Genomic DNA, 16,650 nt, shown 5'->3' with positions numbered 1-16,650 from the left:
CCACCCAGGTGCCTCAAGAGCTCATCCTTTTTTATGGTTTTGTAATATCCCTCTGTGTGTGTGTGTGTGTGTGTGTGTGTGTATGTGCACGCATGTGCACACACAACTGCTATGCCTAGGACTTTTAATACTATGTTGAATAAAACATGTTATTCATTCTTCCTTTTTTAAATAGTAGCCATTCTAATGGGTGTGAAGTGGTAGCTCCTTGTAGCTTTGATTTGCATATTCCTAATGATTACTGTTGAGCATCTTTTCATGCGTTTTTTGGCCATCTGTATATCTTCTTTGGAGAAATGTCTATTTAAGTCCTTTCCCCTTTTCTTAATTGGGTCATTTAGGGTTTTTTTTTTTTGCTGTTGTTGTTGTTGAGTTGTAGGCATTTTTAAAAATATGTGCTGAAGGGGCGCCGGGGTGTCTTAGTCGGTTAAGCATCCAACTTCGGCTCAGGTCATGATCTCACGGTTTGTGGGTTCAAGCCCCGCGTCGGGCTCTGTGCTGACAGCCAGCTCAGAGCCTGGAGCCTGTTTCAGTCTGTGACTCCCTCTCTCTCTGACCCTTCCCTGCTCACGCTGTCTCTCTCTCTCTCTCTCTCTCCTAGAAATAAATAAAACATTAAAAAAATTAAAAAAAAATACGTTCTGAAATATTAACCCCCTTATCATATATGTGATTTGCAAATATGAAAATAAGTTGTCTTATTCCATAAGTGGTCTTTTCACTCAGATGACTGTGTTCTGATTCACATGGTTTTGTGGGTTGTTTTAAAAATTTAAATACATGTTACTTAACTCATAGTGTAGTTATTGGTTTCAGAAGTAGAATTTAGTGGTTCATCACTTACATATAACACCCACTGCTCATTCCAACAAGTGCCTTAATGCCCATCACCTATCTACCCCACCCCCTGCACCCACTTCCCCTCTATCAACCTTCAGTTTGTTCTCTATAGTTAAGTCTCATATATTTTGCCTCCCTCTCTATTGTTATTTTATTTTTCCTCCCCTTCCCCTATGTTCATCTGTTTTATTTCTTAAATCCAACAGATTCTTAAATTTTAAATACCTTAAAACCATGGAATTTGTTTTTCTTTGACTTATTTCATTTAGCCTAATACACTCTAGTTCCATCTATGTTGTTGCAAATGACAAGGTTTCATTCTTTTTGACTGCCAAGTGATATTCCATTGTATATAAATATATCCTCTTTATCCATTCATCAGTTGATGGACATTTGGGCTCTTTCCATAATTTGGCTATTGTTGATACTACTCTTATAAACATTGGGGTGCATGTGCCCCTTTGAATCAGCATTTTTGTATTCTTTAGCTAAAAATGTAGCAGTGCATTTGCTGGGTCATAGGGTAGTTCTATTTTCAACTTTTGGAGAAAACTCTATTTTGTTTTCCAGAGTGGCTGCATCAAAGCTTCTGATTCACAGTTTTTTAATTTTGATGTGGTCTCATTTCTCTATTTTTAAATATGCTGCCTGTACTTTTGGTGTCTTACCTAAAAAAGTACTGCCAAATCCAGTGTTGTGAGGATTTTCCTCTATGTTTTCTTCTAAGGGTTTTATAGTTTCAGTTCTTATGTTTATGCCTTTGATCTATTTTGAGGTAATCTGCATATAGTGTAAGGTAAATGTCCAACTTCATTATTTTCCATGTGCATATCCAGTTTTCCCAGCACCATCTGTGGAAGGGTCCCCCCCGCCATCTCCCCCCCAAGGGATTGTGGCACCCTTGTTAAAGATCCTTTGGCCATACATGTCATTTATTTCTGGACTCTTTATTTCATTGATTTCTATGTCTGTTGTCTATGCCACTCAGTTGGCATGTAAAAAGTTTTAAGATCAGAAAATGAGACCTCTAACTTTGCTCTTTTTCAAGAATTCATGGCTATTCAGGATTCCTTGAGCCTCCACATGAATTTCAGGACGGATTTGTCTATGTCTGCAAAAAGCACTGTTGGGACTTTAAAGGAATTGAATTAAATAAAACTGCCAAGTTGTTTTCCAAGGTGACTGTACCATTCATTATACATCCCCACCAGCAGTGTATAAAAACTTGTTATTCCACATAATAGCTGCCAATATTTGGGACGACCACTCTTTCATTCCAGCCATTCTAGTAGGCATGTAGTGATATCTCGTGCTTTTAGTCTGCATTCCCCTAATGACCAATGATGTTGAATATCTTCTCATGTGTTTATGTACTATCTACACATCTTCTTTTGTGAAGCATCTGCTCAAATCTTTTGTCTATTTTTTGAGTTGTTTGCTATTGAGATCAAAGAGCTCTTTATAATGCTCTGGATACAAGTCCTTGATCAGATATATGTTTTGCAAAGTTTAGTCCATGGTTTGTCTTTTTACTCTCTTAACACTGTGTTTCAAAGAGCATTAAGTTTTTAATTTCGATGAAGTCCAGTTTATGAATATGTTCATAATGGATTTTGTTTTTGGTGTCTTATTTATGAAATCACTGCCAAATTCAAGGTCACTGAGATCTTCTCCTATGTTTTCTTCTACAAATTTTATAGTTTAGGTTTAATTTTTACTTTTCATTCCTTCATCTGTATTCAACTTTATAAAGTAATTTTTGGGTAGTTCCTTCAAGCAGAGCATGGGAAAGGTAAATTCCTTATCTGGAAAGGCCTTTATTATTGTACCTTCAACTCATATTTTAGCTAAGCAACTTACAGGCATCTCTCAGCATTCTGAGTTTAGTATCCTGTGGTCTTCCGGCTTCTCCAGCTGCTACAATATTTTTTTATAATCTACTTGTAGTTTTTTTATTATAGATCATTCTTCCCTAAATGGTTTTAAAATAGTATTCTTTCATTTTGTTATGTCTAATAATTATGAACTAAAACTTAGTTATACAATTCAGGGTCTGTGTTTCCCAAATTGTTAGATTCATGTCTCACAAACATCAGGCATCATTTCTTTGAATTCTGCTCTACTCCTTTATTTCTATTCTCAATTTCTGGAACTCCTTTCAGGCATATAATGAAACTATTCATTTCATCTTTCATACCTCTTAGCCTCTCTTTCATATTTTCTTTTGACTCTCTTACCTTTCACAGTTTATTAATTCTCCCTTCAGTTGGATTTAATCTACTTTTTAATCTTATCCACTTAGGTTTTTTAAAAAAATATTCTAATTTTTATTTAGCATTTTGTCAGCTGTTCTGTAATATGCTGTAACTACTTGAGATGTTGAAATTTTATTTAAAGTTGCCTTGCTACTTCATCAAATCAGATGTTCATTAGTTTTTGTTCCTTAGTGACAACGGTTTCTTTTAAACTTTCCATTGTTCCTTTGGTCTATGTTCTTTGTATTTTTCCAACTCTATTATGAAAATTTTCAAACACAGAAAATTAGAAGGAATGATGCAATTAACATCCAAATTCTTTCTATTTAGATTCTAAATTTTGTTTCATGTTAATTTTCTCTAACATTTTGTTTTCCATCTTACCATTTGAAACTAAGTTCAAAATTGATTGATTGAGACAGAAGTCAGAATAGTGGTTACTCTTGAAAGTGATTACCGAATTGCAGGGGGCTTGGGAGAACCCTTCCCAAGCACTAAAAACGGTCTATATCTTCATCTTCAGGGCACTTACATATGTAGAAAGTCACTCAGCTGTACACTTGAGATTTGTGTACTTTATTGTGCCTAAGTTTTATTTAAAAAAAAAAAAAAGACGGTAGAGAAAGCTGTGTCATGACAATTTACCTCTAAGTACTAGAAAATGTATTTCCTAAGAATAAAGATATTTTCTTACATAACTACATTCCTGTTATCACACTCAGGAAAATTAATAATTCCATAATAACATATTTAATCAACATTCACCATTTCCCATCACAACAATGCCTTTTACAGCTCTTCCACAACCTAGTCCCAAACTCGGATCACACACTACATTTCTTTATGTCTCTTTAGTCTTGTTTAGTTGTAGAATAATACCCAATTTTTTTTTTAATCTTCTGTGACACTGAATCTAGGCCATCTCTTACAGAATGTCCACATTCTGAATTTATCATTTCTTCATGGCACTTAACTTTTTCTTCCATCCCTTGTGTTTCTTGTAAAATGGAAGGTTTGGAAGCTTAACATTCAATACAACCATCTTTAGCAAGAATACTTCATAGATGGTAACTGTCATCCACTGAGTAAAATTTTAAGACCACCTACAAGTCCTATTTGGTGTCTTCTTAGGAGTTCTGCTGTTTTTAAGTCTTCTAATGTGCTGATAGGCTCTTTCCTTGTATATTTCATAACACGGGATTTTGAACTTGTCAGCGGGTATTATCTATATGAATTTCATGAGACCTAGATCAGCTAAAGAGGGTTTGCATTTGCTTCTACACAGTGTCTGAGTGCTATTATCTCTCCAGGACTAGTTGTTGCATTGAAAGTTCCTGGACAGCACCCATAAGTATAAATATGAATCCCACACCATGATGAGAACAGGCCTATAATTAGGAATTCACAAGGGAAGCTTTACATTTTATCTGGACCACTGGTGAAGACAGACAAGTTTCATTGTTATTTATGTATGCTGAGTAAGTAGATTCTCTTCCAGTTCACCCTTTTGCTGAAGATAAAGTTCCTCAAAGACTCAGCTTTATGCCAGGATTTGAATTCCAACTAACTTTGTGACACCGCTGAGAGCCTAGTCTTGCATCTCCACACAATGATACTCACATCCCTTTGTTGCACAAAGTGACAAATGACCTCAATGGAGGCCACTATAGCTTCCAGGCTATAGACCAGTCATCAAACTTTTTCTATGAAAACCTAGCACTACTACTAATGCTGTGTGAGGAAAAAAAGAATAAAACTACTTTGACTTCAGTTGTATTTGGAAATGAAAAGGTTTTTTATTAACTTCAAAAGCAACCACGTGCATTTTTAAAAAGTAGCGATGTATATAGATGCATTATTTATTAAAGGCAATAACAGTACTTGTATTCAAGGATTAAAGACCATCCATAAAATTGTGCAGATTTCAATTCTTTAAATGTTTCTTAACAGATGATCAGCAAAAGCTATGTAGACAGAGGAAAAATATCAAGCATTTGATAAAAATGCTTCGATAAAAATCGAACATTTGATAATAAGTCCAAATAGGGATTTCTCAAGGGCAAAGAACAAAGCTTACCTGACACATGTTAGACAACAAACAAGCTCAAGTCTTGAAATTCTTTTTGATTCTGAACTAGTACTTAGGCTTGAGTCTGGTTCAAGTTTGGTAGGTAGGTTAAAATGTCAAATCTGACACTAAACACAATACAATTTGTTCCAATTAAGAGACACAGACATTGGCACCAATTAATTATGTCTTTTCCACTCCTGTTTGAAATGGATGCTTCCATTTGCATGACCACGGAGTATGGAGTGATAACATATCATTTTCAACAACTACTCTTTCTGAAAAACACAAAGAAAAAGCAATGATGATATTAAAGGTTGACTCACCACTGTCCTCTGTTTATTGGGCAGGAAGACTCTAACGATAGGTTTTTGCGGTGACTTGGGATTGCTCCGTGATACATCTGTGGGATTTTGAAAAACTGAAAGAGATGAAGGTAGCACTGAAAGGCTAGAAGAGGAAGAAGATGTAACGGTGTCCGTTGATGCAGAGCTAGAAACAGAAAAATCAGTTCCATTCCCCAGGGATTCCAATAACTGTTGTTCTCTCTGTTGGAGGGCATCTAGCTTGCTGGTGTATTCTTCATAGGCCTATAAAATAAAGTAGACTTACATTGAATCTGACTTTTTCCTGACAGTAACAAAAGGAAATGTGAAATTTAAGTCTTTGATTATAATCTCTCTATAATCTAGCTAATAGGGTTTTAAGTACAAGTTATAAAATCAGTGCTGAAAGTACTGTAAATTAATACTTCTTTTAAATTGATAAATTTTTTGTGAAAAGACAGTACATTGCATTGAGAATCAACAAACATATAAATGTCCATGAATGTTAATTTTAAAATGTATTTACAATATTCTGGTCACACTGCAATTGAAAAAATTTTTTAGTGTTATTTATTTTGGAAAGAGACACAGTGTGAGCAGGGGAGGGGCAGAGAGAGAGGGAAATACAGAGTCTGAAGCAGGCTTCAGGCTCTGAGTTGTCAGCACAGAGCCTTATGCAGGGCTTGAACTCAAGAACCATGAGATCATAACCTAAGCCAAGGTCAGACCCTTAACCGACTGAGCCACCCAGGTGCACCTGGTCATATTGCAATTTAACTTCCAAACCACACACCCAAAATAAGGTAAAATACTATACTAAATCAAGGATAAGTAGTCTTGCTATTAAAAAAAATTTTTTTTGAGGAAACTGTAGGCATATAAAGTTTCATACCTTTCTGCCCTCCAAAGAACAGAAAGAGAAGTTGAAAAGGAAATGAGGGGTTAAATGAGATCTGTCAAAAAATAAGACTCAGGTAGTGTCAGACCTCACCATTACCACCAAAATCTCAATAGGGCTTAGAAGATGTATAACTGCCACCTTCTTTCTGAAATACGTATTAGTTAAAATACTTTGTTCTCTTCACTATGGATCTCTGATGATCCCATCAAATACTACTTAGAGAATAAAATTTTATTTGTAAAGGTGGTTTATGTCCTCCAGTCAAGAAATTCTGGTGCCATTATCCACCAGGGTATCTTTCTAAAAGTTTCATTTGATCAAAGCTATAAAGTCAAATGACTACATAAGATACAATATTCTAAAAGCAACAAGAATTTTGAAAACAGAGTGATATTGAAAGTAAAGAGATGGAATAAACTGGAATATATAGGTCCATGGTTTTTTAGGGCAGTGGAAATCACCCTCACCCACACCATGGTCCACCAAAATTCTCTCTACATACATACAGAGATGTAATACCACAAACATTTATAAAAGGCTACAAGGGAGAATCAAAGATTTAAAAATTTCTCATCATTCAGGGAGTTTATTATTACAGAGGAACAGATGGATATATTTTAATATGTTTAAGTGTTATACATAAGAAATAAAGGACATTCTTGATACAAATTGAGAATAAGGTAGGATTATGTTAGCATTTAGATAGATGGAGTTAAGTGGGGGAGAAGAGAGTACTGTGTATAGGAGAAATTCTGCAACAAAGTAAAGAGGTAGGAAATTTTAAGGCATAGAGGGAAAACTATAGTATAGCTGCATGCAATTCAGTATCTGGGACATAGCAAGGTATCAATATATGTTTGTGGAATTAAATGAAGAATAGCAATACAGGGAAACAAGCACTAAAACTGGAAAAGTGGGTAAGGGATCACCTTGTAGAGGGTGCTATGAAGCCTGAACTTCATTCTAGAAGCAATGGAGGATTTTCAAAGATAGAGAATGAAGGAGACATTTTATTTCAATGAAGACCACTAACTGTATTTGCTATGCTAAATCTTAAAATATAATTTTGAAGCACAAAAAAGAAAAATAGTAAAATGAGCCATTGAGGTAAAGGGCCTAAACTACAACTAGAAGCCCTCTCATTTACAACTTACTAGCTACCCTACCCTGATTCTTGAAATGTTTCATAGCATTTTGAAGCATTATAATCAAATCAATTTAAAATGATCTGAATTGTATTGCTGTGCTAGCTTTCAGTTCCAAGAGCTATTACAACGTCTCTTTCAATATGATCCACTTATCAAGCCTTTAATCAATTAGTATATACTGAGCATACATGTGCCTGGCGCTGTTTGGGGCTCAAACTACAAAAACAAAGACTGGCACAATTCCTAACCTAGGAAGATCACATACATGCAGTCTGGGAGATAAAAATTCTCCCTTGCATGTATCAAATCTTATTTACTATCCTCCGGGCAAGTATATTTACTACACAAAGTAAGCCTTAGGGAAACAGAATGCACTTAAGCAATAAATTTTATTTCTTTATCAAAGTGTTAGTCTTAATTTTTGAAAATTTACTGTTCCCACCATTGTGGATTCCAAACCATTATTTCACTGCATTTATCAATAGCTCTTTCCTTTTATTAAGTACAAAGCAGTTTCTTATTCCACCTCTATCCATCCTCACAGCTGCCATCTATCAAGGCACTTGTCTGTCTTCTGTACCTGGCTTGGCTCATTTCATCCCATTATCCTTGACGCATTCAGTGTGGATTACTCTTTTAACATCCCTGCCTTAAATTGCTCTAACATTCTTATTTCTAAAGGCATTTATTTTCATTCTACCTTCAAAGATTCAGGAGTTCCAAATGATGACAAAACCTCAGTTTGGAACCTTCCCTGTCCCAAACACACCTTCTCAAGTTTCCATCTTGCTACATTAATATGTTCACGATCACCATTAACCCCTTAAATTTGGGTCTGGACTGTCTTACTGCCCCTACTTCATGGGTCACCATTTCAATAATTCCACTAGTAACATATTTGATGTTCTAATTTTTTTACCAACTTGTTTGTCAAATACAAATCTTTAGTAAATTCTAACCATTCAATTATTCCATTTTTTTTCTCTCAGGTTACCACACACTGCTAGAGAAGACAGTGAGATGGGGTGCCTTGGTGGCTCAGTCGGTTAAGCGTCGGACTTCAGCTCAGGTCATGAGTTCGTGGTTCGTGGGTTCGAGCCCCACATCAGGTTTTGTGCTGACAGCTCAGAGCATGAAGCCTGCTTCAGATTCTGTGTCTCCCTCTCTCTCTGCCCTTCCCCCACTCATGCTCTGTCTCTCTCTGTCTCAAAAATAAATAAACTATTAAAAAAAAGACAGAAGTAAGACAAGGCCAATTAGTTCCATTATCAATTTGTGGAAATTAGTCCTTTACACTAGTACCTGAAAATGTTTACTTATTTCTAACATCATCATATGACATTTTTCACAATACTTACTCCAACCTTTTTTCTTTTTTTTTACAGAATGGTCTTTNGCTCTAATTTTTACTATTTCTCTTCTTCTACTGGGTTTAGGGTGTTCTTGTTGCTCTGCCTCTAGTTCCTTTAGGTGAGCTGTTAAGATTTTGGACTTGCGCCTTTTCTAATCTCTTGGAACAGGCCTACTCCAACCTTTTCTATGCTTCTCTGGCTCCTTACTTTCATCAGCCAATCTTTAATTCACTCAGAAAATAGCATTACCTTCAAATTTACTCCGAAGGTCAAAGCCATCAAATAAAAGCTTACTCTTCTTTCTTTGTCCAAGCAATTCTCCACACCTTTCCCTATCTCTCTTTTCTTTTAATTTTATTTGAGAGAGAGAGAGAGCGCGAGCGCACACGAGTGGGAGAGAGGGGCACATGGAGAGAAAAATCTTAAACAGACTCCATGCTCAGTATGGAGCCTGAAAGCGGGGCTTGATCCCAGGAACCCAGGAGCATGACCTGAGCCAAAATCAACAGTCGGACGCTCAACCCACTGAGCCATCCAGGTGCCCTCCTCATCTGTCTTCTGTTCTCATTTAATAATGGCACTGAGTGTTCAGGGCCTCTGCAGAGGTCTTGGTACACTGTCATCCCCATTTTCTCTTCTATCATCTACTTTTCCTCTGTTTCCTTACTCAGCAAATATGAACAAGTCCTCCCACTTGGGAGGGTGGCACACCTCAACCACCACCACTATCATTACAAAATTCTTGTGGTTCTTGACAATGCTGCAGATACCAGATACTTTTTCAGGATGAAGCTTTCTCCAAACTCTATTCTTTCTCATCAGAATCCTACTTATTTTTCAAAGTCCAATTCAAAGCTTTGCTTAATAAAACCCAAAAGAAGTATTCTTTCTCTTCACCTCTTTTAGACTATTATCATGTTTCTTTATATGACTGTTTCTCTCATTATGAAAAAATTTTCTGAGGATTAAATGAGATAATATAGGTAAAAGAAGTTACTACAGAGGCTACCACATAGCAAAAACCCAATAAATACTGTTCTTAGTAGGAATAAGTAGTACTAGCAATTGTTGTAATGTTTATTACTGTTATCACTATATTACTTAGTTGAGTTCTTAACATGACTCTACTAAATTGTAAGCTAGTTGAAGGCACAGATCATGTCAGCTGTTTTTGAATTAAATAATACAAAAACAGTTAATATTATTAAGGTAACAATTTTCCCCAAATTGATCTACAGATTCACTGCAATCCTTATGAAAATCCCAATGGCTTTTTACAGAAATGGACAAGCCAAACTTAAAATTCATATGGAAGTACACAGAAAGCCCAAAATAATCCTGAATAAAGTTAGAGGCTTCGTATTTCTTTGTTTCAAAAATTACTATAAAGGTACAGTAATAAAGACACGTGTATTGGAATAAGGATACACATATAGAACAACACAATAGAACTGAGAATCCAGAAATAAAGGCTTACATTTATGGCCAACTGATTGTTGACAATGGTGCTGGTACCACTGAATATCTACATGCATAAGAATGAAGTTGGACTAATACCTAACATTCAAAAATTAACTCAAAATGGACCATACACCTAAAATTAAGAGCTAAAACTACAAAGTTCTTAGAAGAGGGCCACCTGGGTGGCTCAACTGGTTAAGTGTCTGACTTCGGCTCAGGTCATGATCTCTCAGTTTGTGGGTTGGAGCCCTGAGTCAGGCTCTGTGCTGACAGCTCAAAGCCTGGAGCCTGCTTCAACTTCTGTGACTCCCTCTCTCTCTGACCCTAACCTGCTCAGGCTCCATCTCTCTCTCAAAAATAAACATTAAAAAAATTTTTTTAATTCAAAGTTCTTAGAAGAAAACATAGGAGTAAATCATCATGAACCTTAGAATAAGCAAGAATTCTTAGATAGGACACACTAAAATCACATCAACCAAAGAAAAAAACAGATAAATTGCACTTCTCAAAATTAAAACTTTGGTACTTCACAAGACACCACCAAAAGAATGAAAAATAAATCCTACAAAATAGGAGAAAATACTTAAAAAAATCATCTCTCTTAAGGATCTACTATCCAGAATATACAAAGAACTTTCACAACTGAACAATAACCCAGTTTAAAAAATGGGCAAAAAATCTGAACTGATATTTTTCCCAAAGAAGCACATGAAAAAGATGCTTTAACATTTTTAGTTTAAAACTATAAGCATGACTGTTTAAAAGACAAACAAAAAACAGTAAGTGTTGGTAATGACATGGAGAAATGAAAAACCTCATGCATTGTTGGTGGGAATTTAAAATGGTGCAGCCACTTTAGAAAACAGTCTGGTAGTTCCTCAAAAGTTAAAACATAAAGTTACCAGAGGACACAGCAATTCCATCCCAAGGCAACTGACAACATATATTACACAGAAACTTCTATATGAATGTTCATAATAGCTTTATTCATGATCATCAAAAAGTGGAAACCCAAATGTCAACTGATAAATGGGCAAACAAAAGTTGATATATCCATATGAGGGAATAAAAAGGAATAAGTGCTACATGGATGAATTTTGAAAACATTACGCTAAGTGAAAGCAGTCTGTCACAAAATGCCGTATCCTGTATGATGCCATTTACACAAAGTGCCCCAAAAGGCAAATCTATAGAAATACAAAGTAGATGAGTGGTTGCCAAGGGCTTATGGGAACAACTGTTAATGGGTAAAAGGTTTCTTTTTAGGGTGATGACAATGTTTTGGAATTAAGATAGTGGTGATGACTGCACAACTTTGTGCCTATACTTTAAAAACCCACTGAATGGTACACTTCAAAAAAGTGAATCTTATAGTATGTGAATCATTTCTCAAGTAAAAATGGAAGGGGCATCTGGATGGCTGGGTCGGTGGGGTATGCAACCTCAATCTCAGGGTTGTGGGTTCAAGCCCCACATTGGGTGGAGAGATTACTTAAAAATAGAATCTTGGAGGGAAAAAATGGGAGGAAAATTATCTAAGGATCTATTTTAAGCAAATGGGAAAAAGCAGTGAAATAAACAAATTTATCAATAGTTCATCAAATTTATTACTGAACTTCATTTCACAAGATACAATGAAATCTTGCAGACTGCCCAAGGATGCTATCTAATAGACTGCTCTGTATTCCACAGGAAGCACCTTGCTAGTATTCTTTTCACTTGTTTTAATAAAACGTCTCTGCAATTACCCTGGGTTCTACACAGATTAAAGATCAAAAAGGCTGTCAGGACCATAATAATCATATAGCAGTTAAGAGCAGATGCTGAATTCATAATGTCTGGATTCAGACTTTGTGCCTGAGTTTCTTCATCTATAAAATGAGAATGAGAATAGGAAGTATAACTCATAGGGTAGGTTGAAGATTAAATGATCTACTATCTGCTTGGAACAGTGCCTGGTACACAGCCAAAAACAAATGTCAGGAGCTACTACTGTTACTATCTTTGTCTGCAGGGCACTCTGGCATGTATGTAAATTCTGTGGTGGCTAGGACTCGGTGTGTAACACCAGGTATGTAGGGTGATTCCAGAAACACTATTCCTTCTCTTCTGGAATCCAATATGTCAAGTCCAAAAAGAAGAACCTATTACTAGAAAAGCATCTAGCATTGTATCTTACACACATAAGGCATTCAATAATTTGTTGGATGAAGGAAGAGAGAAAAATTGGGAAAAAAAGAAAAAATACTGGGAAATGATTCGTCAAGGCAAACTTATCTTTTCCTCCTTTGGATGGTGATTTAAAAAGGGAACCATGGGGAGCCTGTATGGCTCAGTTGGTTAAGTGTCTGACTTCAGCTCAGGTCATTATCTCATACTGCGTGGGTTCAAGCCCCTCACTGGGCTCTGTGCTGACATCTCAGAGCCTGGAGACTGCTTTGGATTCTGTGCCTTCCTCTCTTTCTGCCCCTCTCCCTTCAATGTGCACGCACACGTGTGCTCTCTCTCTCTCAAAAATAATAAACATTAAAAAAAAACAATAAAAAGGGAGCCAAAGATTAAAAAGCCAAATTTGAAATTCCTTAGAGTACTATAGCTCATTTCATTGAAGTTATCATCAAGGGAATCAATATAATTTTAATTATTCATGTCAGTAGGAAAAAATCTAGAAAAACTTAAAAGCTAGTTTTTAAATAAATTAGTACAAGGAAAAAAGGATTCTGATAGTGAAAGAACTGATTTCACTCTGTTCTGCTACAAGGAAGAAATGCAGGGATAGGTGAAGGTTTATCTTCCTGTGGAAACATCAAAAAACATCAAACATACAGAAAACATGATTTCTATGTTGAAATGCTCTGGAATGAAAGAACTATAGCATAACTTCTAGTTTCCAGTACTCGAGCTTATCTTGAAGCCAAGCTGTAAACACTGGAAAAACATCACTTTTTAACCTCTTACTTCAAGAAATATAAACATAGTCCCTGGTGTAAGGGATACACGTGACCCTATTCTGGCCAATGAGATGTAAAGGCAAAGACTTGTAAGAGGTTTGAAGGGAAAAATTTCCTCCCTGAAAGAGCTTAGTACACAGAGAGCCTCTGTGACCTCAGCTCCCTGCTTTGCGGTGTCCCATGGTGGCACACAGATCTGTTGCACTCAGGACACAAAGGCCCAAAGGACCACAGAGATCCACCCTAGCATCCAACAACTCTGACCTGTGGGATCAATCTTAAAATAATTTACCTCCATGCTTCTTGTTACAGGAGGGGAAAATAAAACTCCTATTTGTTTGGGCAACTTGTGATTAGGTATGTTTATCTTTCTGTAGCTAGAACCATTTGTTATTTTTATAGCTCTCCTAGATTTATTCTCTAATTTTTCTCATCTTCCTTCTAATACTTTCCATCTTTATTTTTATTCTGCTTTCTAGAGATTTCCTTAACTTTATCTTATAACATGTTTATATATATGCACACAGACACACGTACACATATATGTTTACATTTTCTGCTTACTATTTTAATTATTCTAATACCAACAATTCTTTCTTGTTCTCTGTTAAGACTTTTGTTTCTTTAGTACAGCCACGAAACAAGAACAGATAGTCTTTTCTGATCTCTCATGTTAATTATAGATATTTTCAGGTTTTCATCTGTTGTTTGCACTATTTCTGAGTTGCTTTTAACCATTTTTGCTATCATTTTTCCTACTACAAGCTTTCTTCCAATATCTGGTTATTCTTAGCTGTCCATTCATATTTAAGACTGAAGAGCTGTAAAGCTGTCAATACTACACAAAACAATCTACAGATTCAATGCCCCATGTGTTGTAGAAAAAGAAAAATCCACCCTCAAATTCTTATGAAATCTCAAAAGACAGCAAAGTACCAAAGCAATCCTTAAAAGGAAAACACAGTTGGACATCTCATACTTCCTGATTTAAAATCATTACACAGCTACAGTAATCAAATCAGTATAGTGTGAACCGGCCTAAAATGCAAACAAAAGAGAGCCCACAAATAAATCCTCATGTACATGGTCAAATGACTTTTTTTAAAATGTTTTATTTACTCCTGAGAGAGAAAGAAAGACAGCGTGAGCAGGGGAGGGTCAGAGAGAGAGGGAGACACATGATCCGAAACAGGCTCCAGGCTCTGAGCTAGCTGTCAGCACAGAGCCTGATGCGGAGCTCGAACCCAAGAACAGTGAGATCATGACCTGAGCCGAAGTCGGACACTTAACCGACTGAGCCACCCAGGTGCCCCCATGGTCAAATAATTTTTGACAAGGGCATGTTTCAGTTTCTATTTGGTGGGAGAGGACAATCTTTTCAACAAATGGGCTAGGAAAACTGGATATACACATGAAAAAGAATTAACTTACACCATAGAGAAAAGTTAACTCAAAATGGATCAAGGACCCCAATGTTAGGGCTAGAACTGTAATTACAAATCTTAGAAGAAAACAGAAAAAAAAAAAAAGGTTCATGACACTGGGTCTAGTAATGATTTCTTCGATGTGACACCAAAGGCACAGGTAACATGAGGAAAAAGCAGGTAAATTAGACATCATCAAAATAAAAAACTTCTGCACAAAGGGTATAATCAAGAGAGAGAAAAGGGAACCCATGGAATGGAAGAAAATATCTGCAAATCATGTATCCAATTAGGAATGATACTCAGAACATATAAAGAACTCCTACAACTCAACAAGAAAAAACCAACCCAATAAAAAAATGTGTCAAAGACTTGAACAGAGATTTCTCTACAGAAGAACGAATGTCCCAAAAATGCATGAAAAGATGCTCAACATCATCAGTCATCAGGGAAATGCAAATCAAAACCAGGAGATACCATGGCACACTTATTACGATGGCTATTATAAACACACACACAGAAAGTTAAGTGTTGGCAAGGATATGGAGTAATTGGAACTCCTGTATATTACTAACAGAAATGTAAAAGACAGCTAATGTGGAAAGCAGTATGGCATTTCCTTAAAAAATTAAGGAATTAATTTTCTTACACCATACACAAAAATAAACTCAAAATGGAAGAAAGACCTAAAAGTAAGACAGGAAGCCACCAAAATCCTAGAGGAGAAAGCAGGCAAAAACCTCTCTGACTTTGGCCACAGCAACCTTCTTACTCAACTCAATCTTCTTACTTCTTGCTCTGGAGGCAAGGGAAATAAAAGCAAAAATGAACTATTGGGACCTCATCAAAATAAAAAGCTTCTGCAAGGCAAAGGACACAATGAGCGAAACTAAGCCGCAACCAACAGAACGGGAGAAGATATTTGCAAATGGCATATAAGATAAAGGGTTAGTATCCAAAATCTATAAAGAACTACCAAACTCAACACCCAAAAACCAAATAATCCAGTGAAGAAAATGGGCTAAAGACATGAACGGACACTTCTCCAAAGAAGACATCCAGATGGCCAACCAACACATGAAAAAATCCTCAACATCACTCATCATGAGGGAAATACAAATCAAAACCACAATGAGATACCACGTCACACCTGTCAGAATGGCTAACATTAACAACTCAGGGAACGACAGATATTAGCGAGGATATGGAGAAAGAGGATCTCTTTTCCACTACTGGTGGGAATGCCAACTGGTGCAGCAAGTCTAGAAAACAGTATGGAGGTTCCTCAAAAAATTAAAAATAGAACTACCCTACGACCCAGCAATTGCACTACTAGTTATTTATCCAAGGGACAAGGTGTGCTGTTTCGAAGGGGCACATGCCCCCCCATGTTTACAGCATTGCTATCGACAATAGCCAAGGTATGGAAAGAGCTCAAATGCCCATAGACAGATGAATGCATAAAGATGCGGTATATATATACAATGGAGTATTACCTGGCAATCAAAAAGAATGAAATCTCACCATTTCCAACTATGTGGATGGAACTAGAGGGTATTATGCTAAGTGAAATCAGTCAGAGAAAGACAAATATCATGTGACTTCACTCATATGAGGAATTTAAGATATAAAACAGATGAACATAAGGGAAGGGAAGCAAAAATAATATAGAAACAGGGAGGGGAACAAAACATAAGAGACTCATATAAAGAAAAAACAGAGGGTTGCTGGAAGGGCTGTAGGAGGGGGATAGGCTAAATGGGTGAGGGGAATTAAGGAATCTACTCCTGAAATCATTGTTATACTATGTGCTAACTAAAATAAATACAGAATTATCACACAATTCCTCTTGTGGGATATAGTCAAAAGGACTAAAATCAGCATTATTCACACTAACAAAAAGATAGAAATGACTATCAATTGT

At 36.3% G+C, this 16,650-nt stretch overlaps 1 protein-coding gene across 3 annotated transcripts in view; it reads right to left on the bottom strand.

Moving 5' to 3' along the window:
* BRAF (B-Raf proto-oncogene, serine/threonine kinase) overlaps positions 1–16,650 on the bottom strand; it is a 150,718-nt gene that overhangs the window by 74,769 nt on the left and 59,299 nt on the right. For all 3 annotated transcript variants that reach the window (XR_013339405.1, XM_077781067.1, XM_077781068.1), the window contains exon 3: positions 5,490–5,753. Coding sequence is in view for 2 of the 3 variants with exons in the window: in XM_077781067.1 (XP_077637193.1) it covers positions 5,490–5,753 (264 nt within the window). In the remaining variant the exon portion in view is untranslated. The remainder of the gene's footprint in view (positions 1–5,489; positions 5,754–16,650) is intronic.

Source organism: Crocuta crocuta, unplaced genomic scaffold (genome assembly GCF_008692635.1).
Source record: "Crocuta crocuta isolate KB4526 unplaced genomic scaffold, BGI_CrCroc_1.0 scaffold228, whole genome shotgun sequence".
NCBI lineage: Eukaryota > Metazoa > Chordata > Mammalia > Carnivora > Hyaenidae > Crocuta > Crocuta crocuta.
Note: the sequence above shows the minus strand (reverse complement) of the source record. Positions and strands in the feature narration are given on the sequence as shown.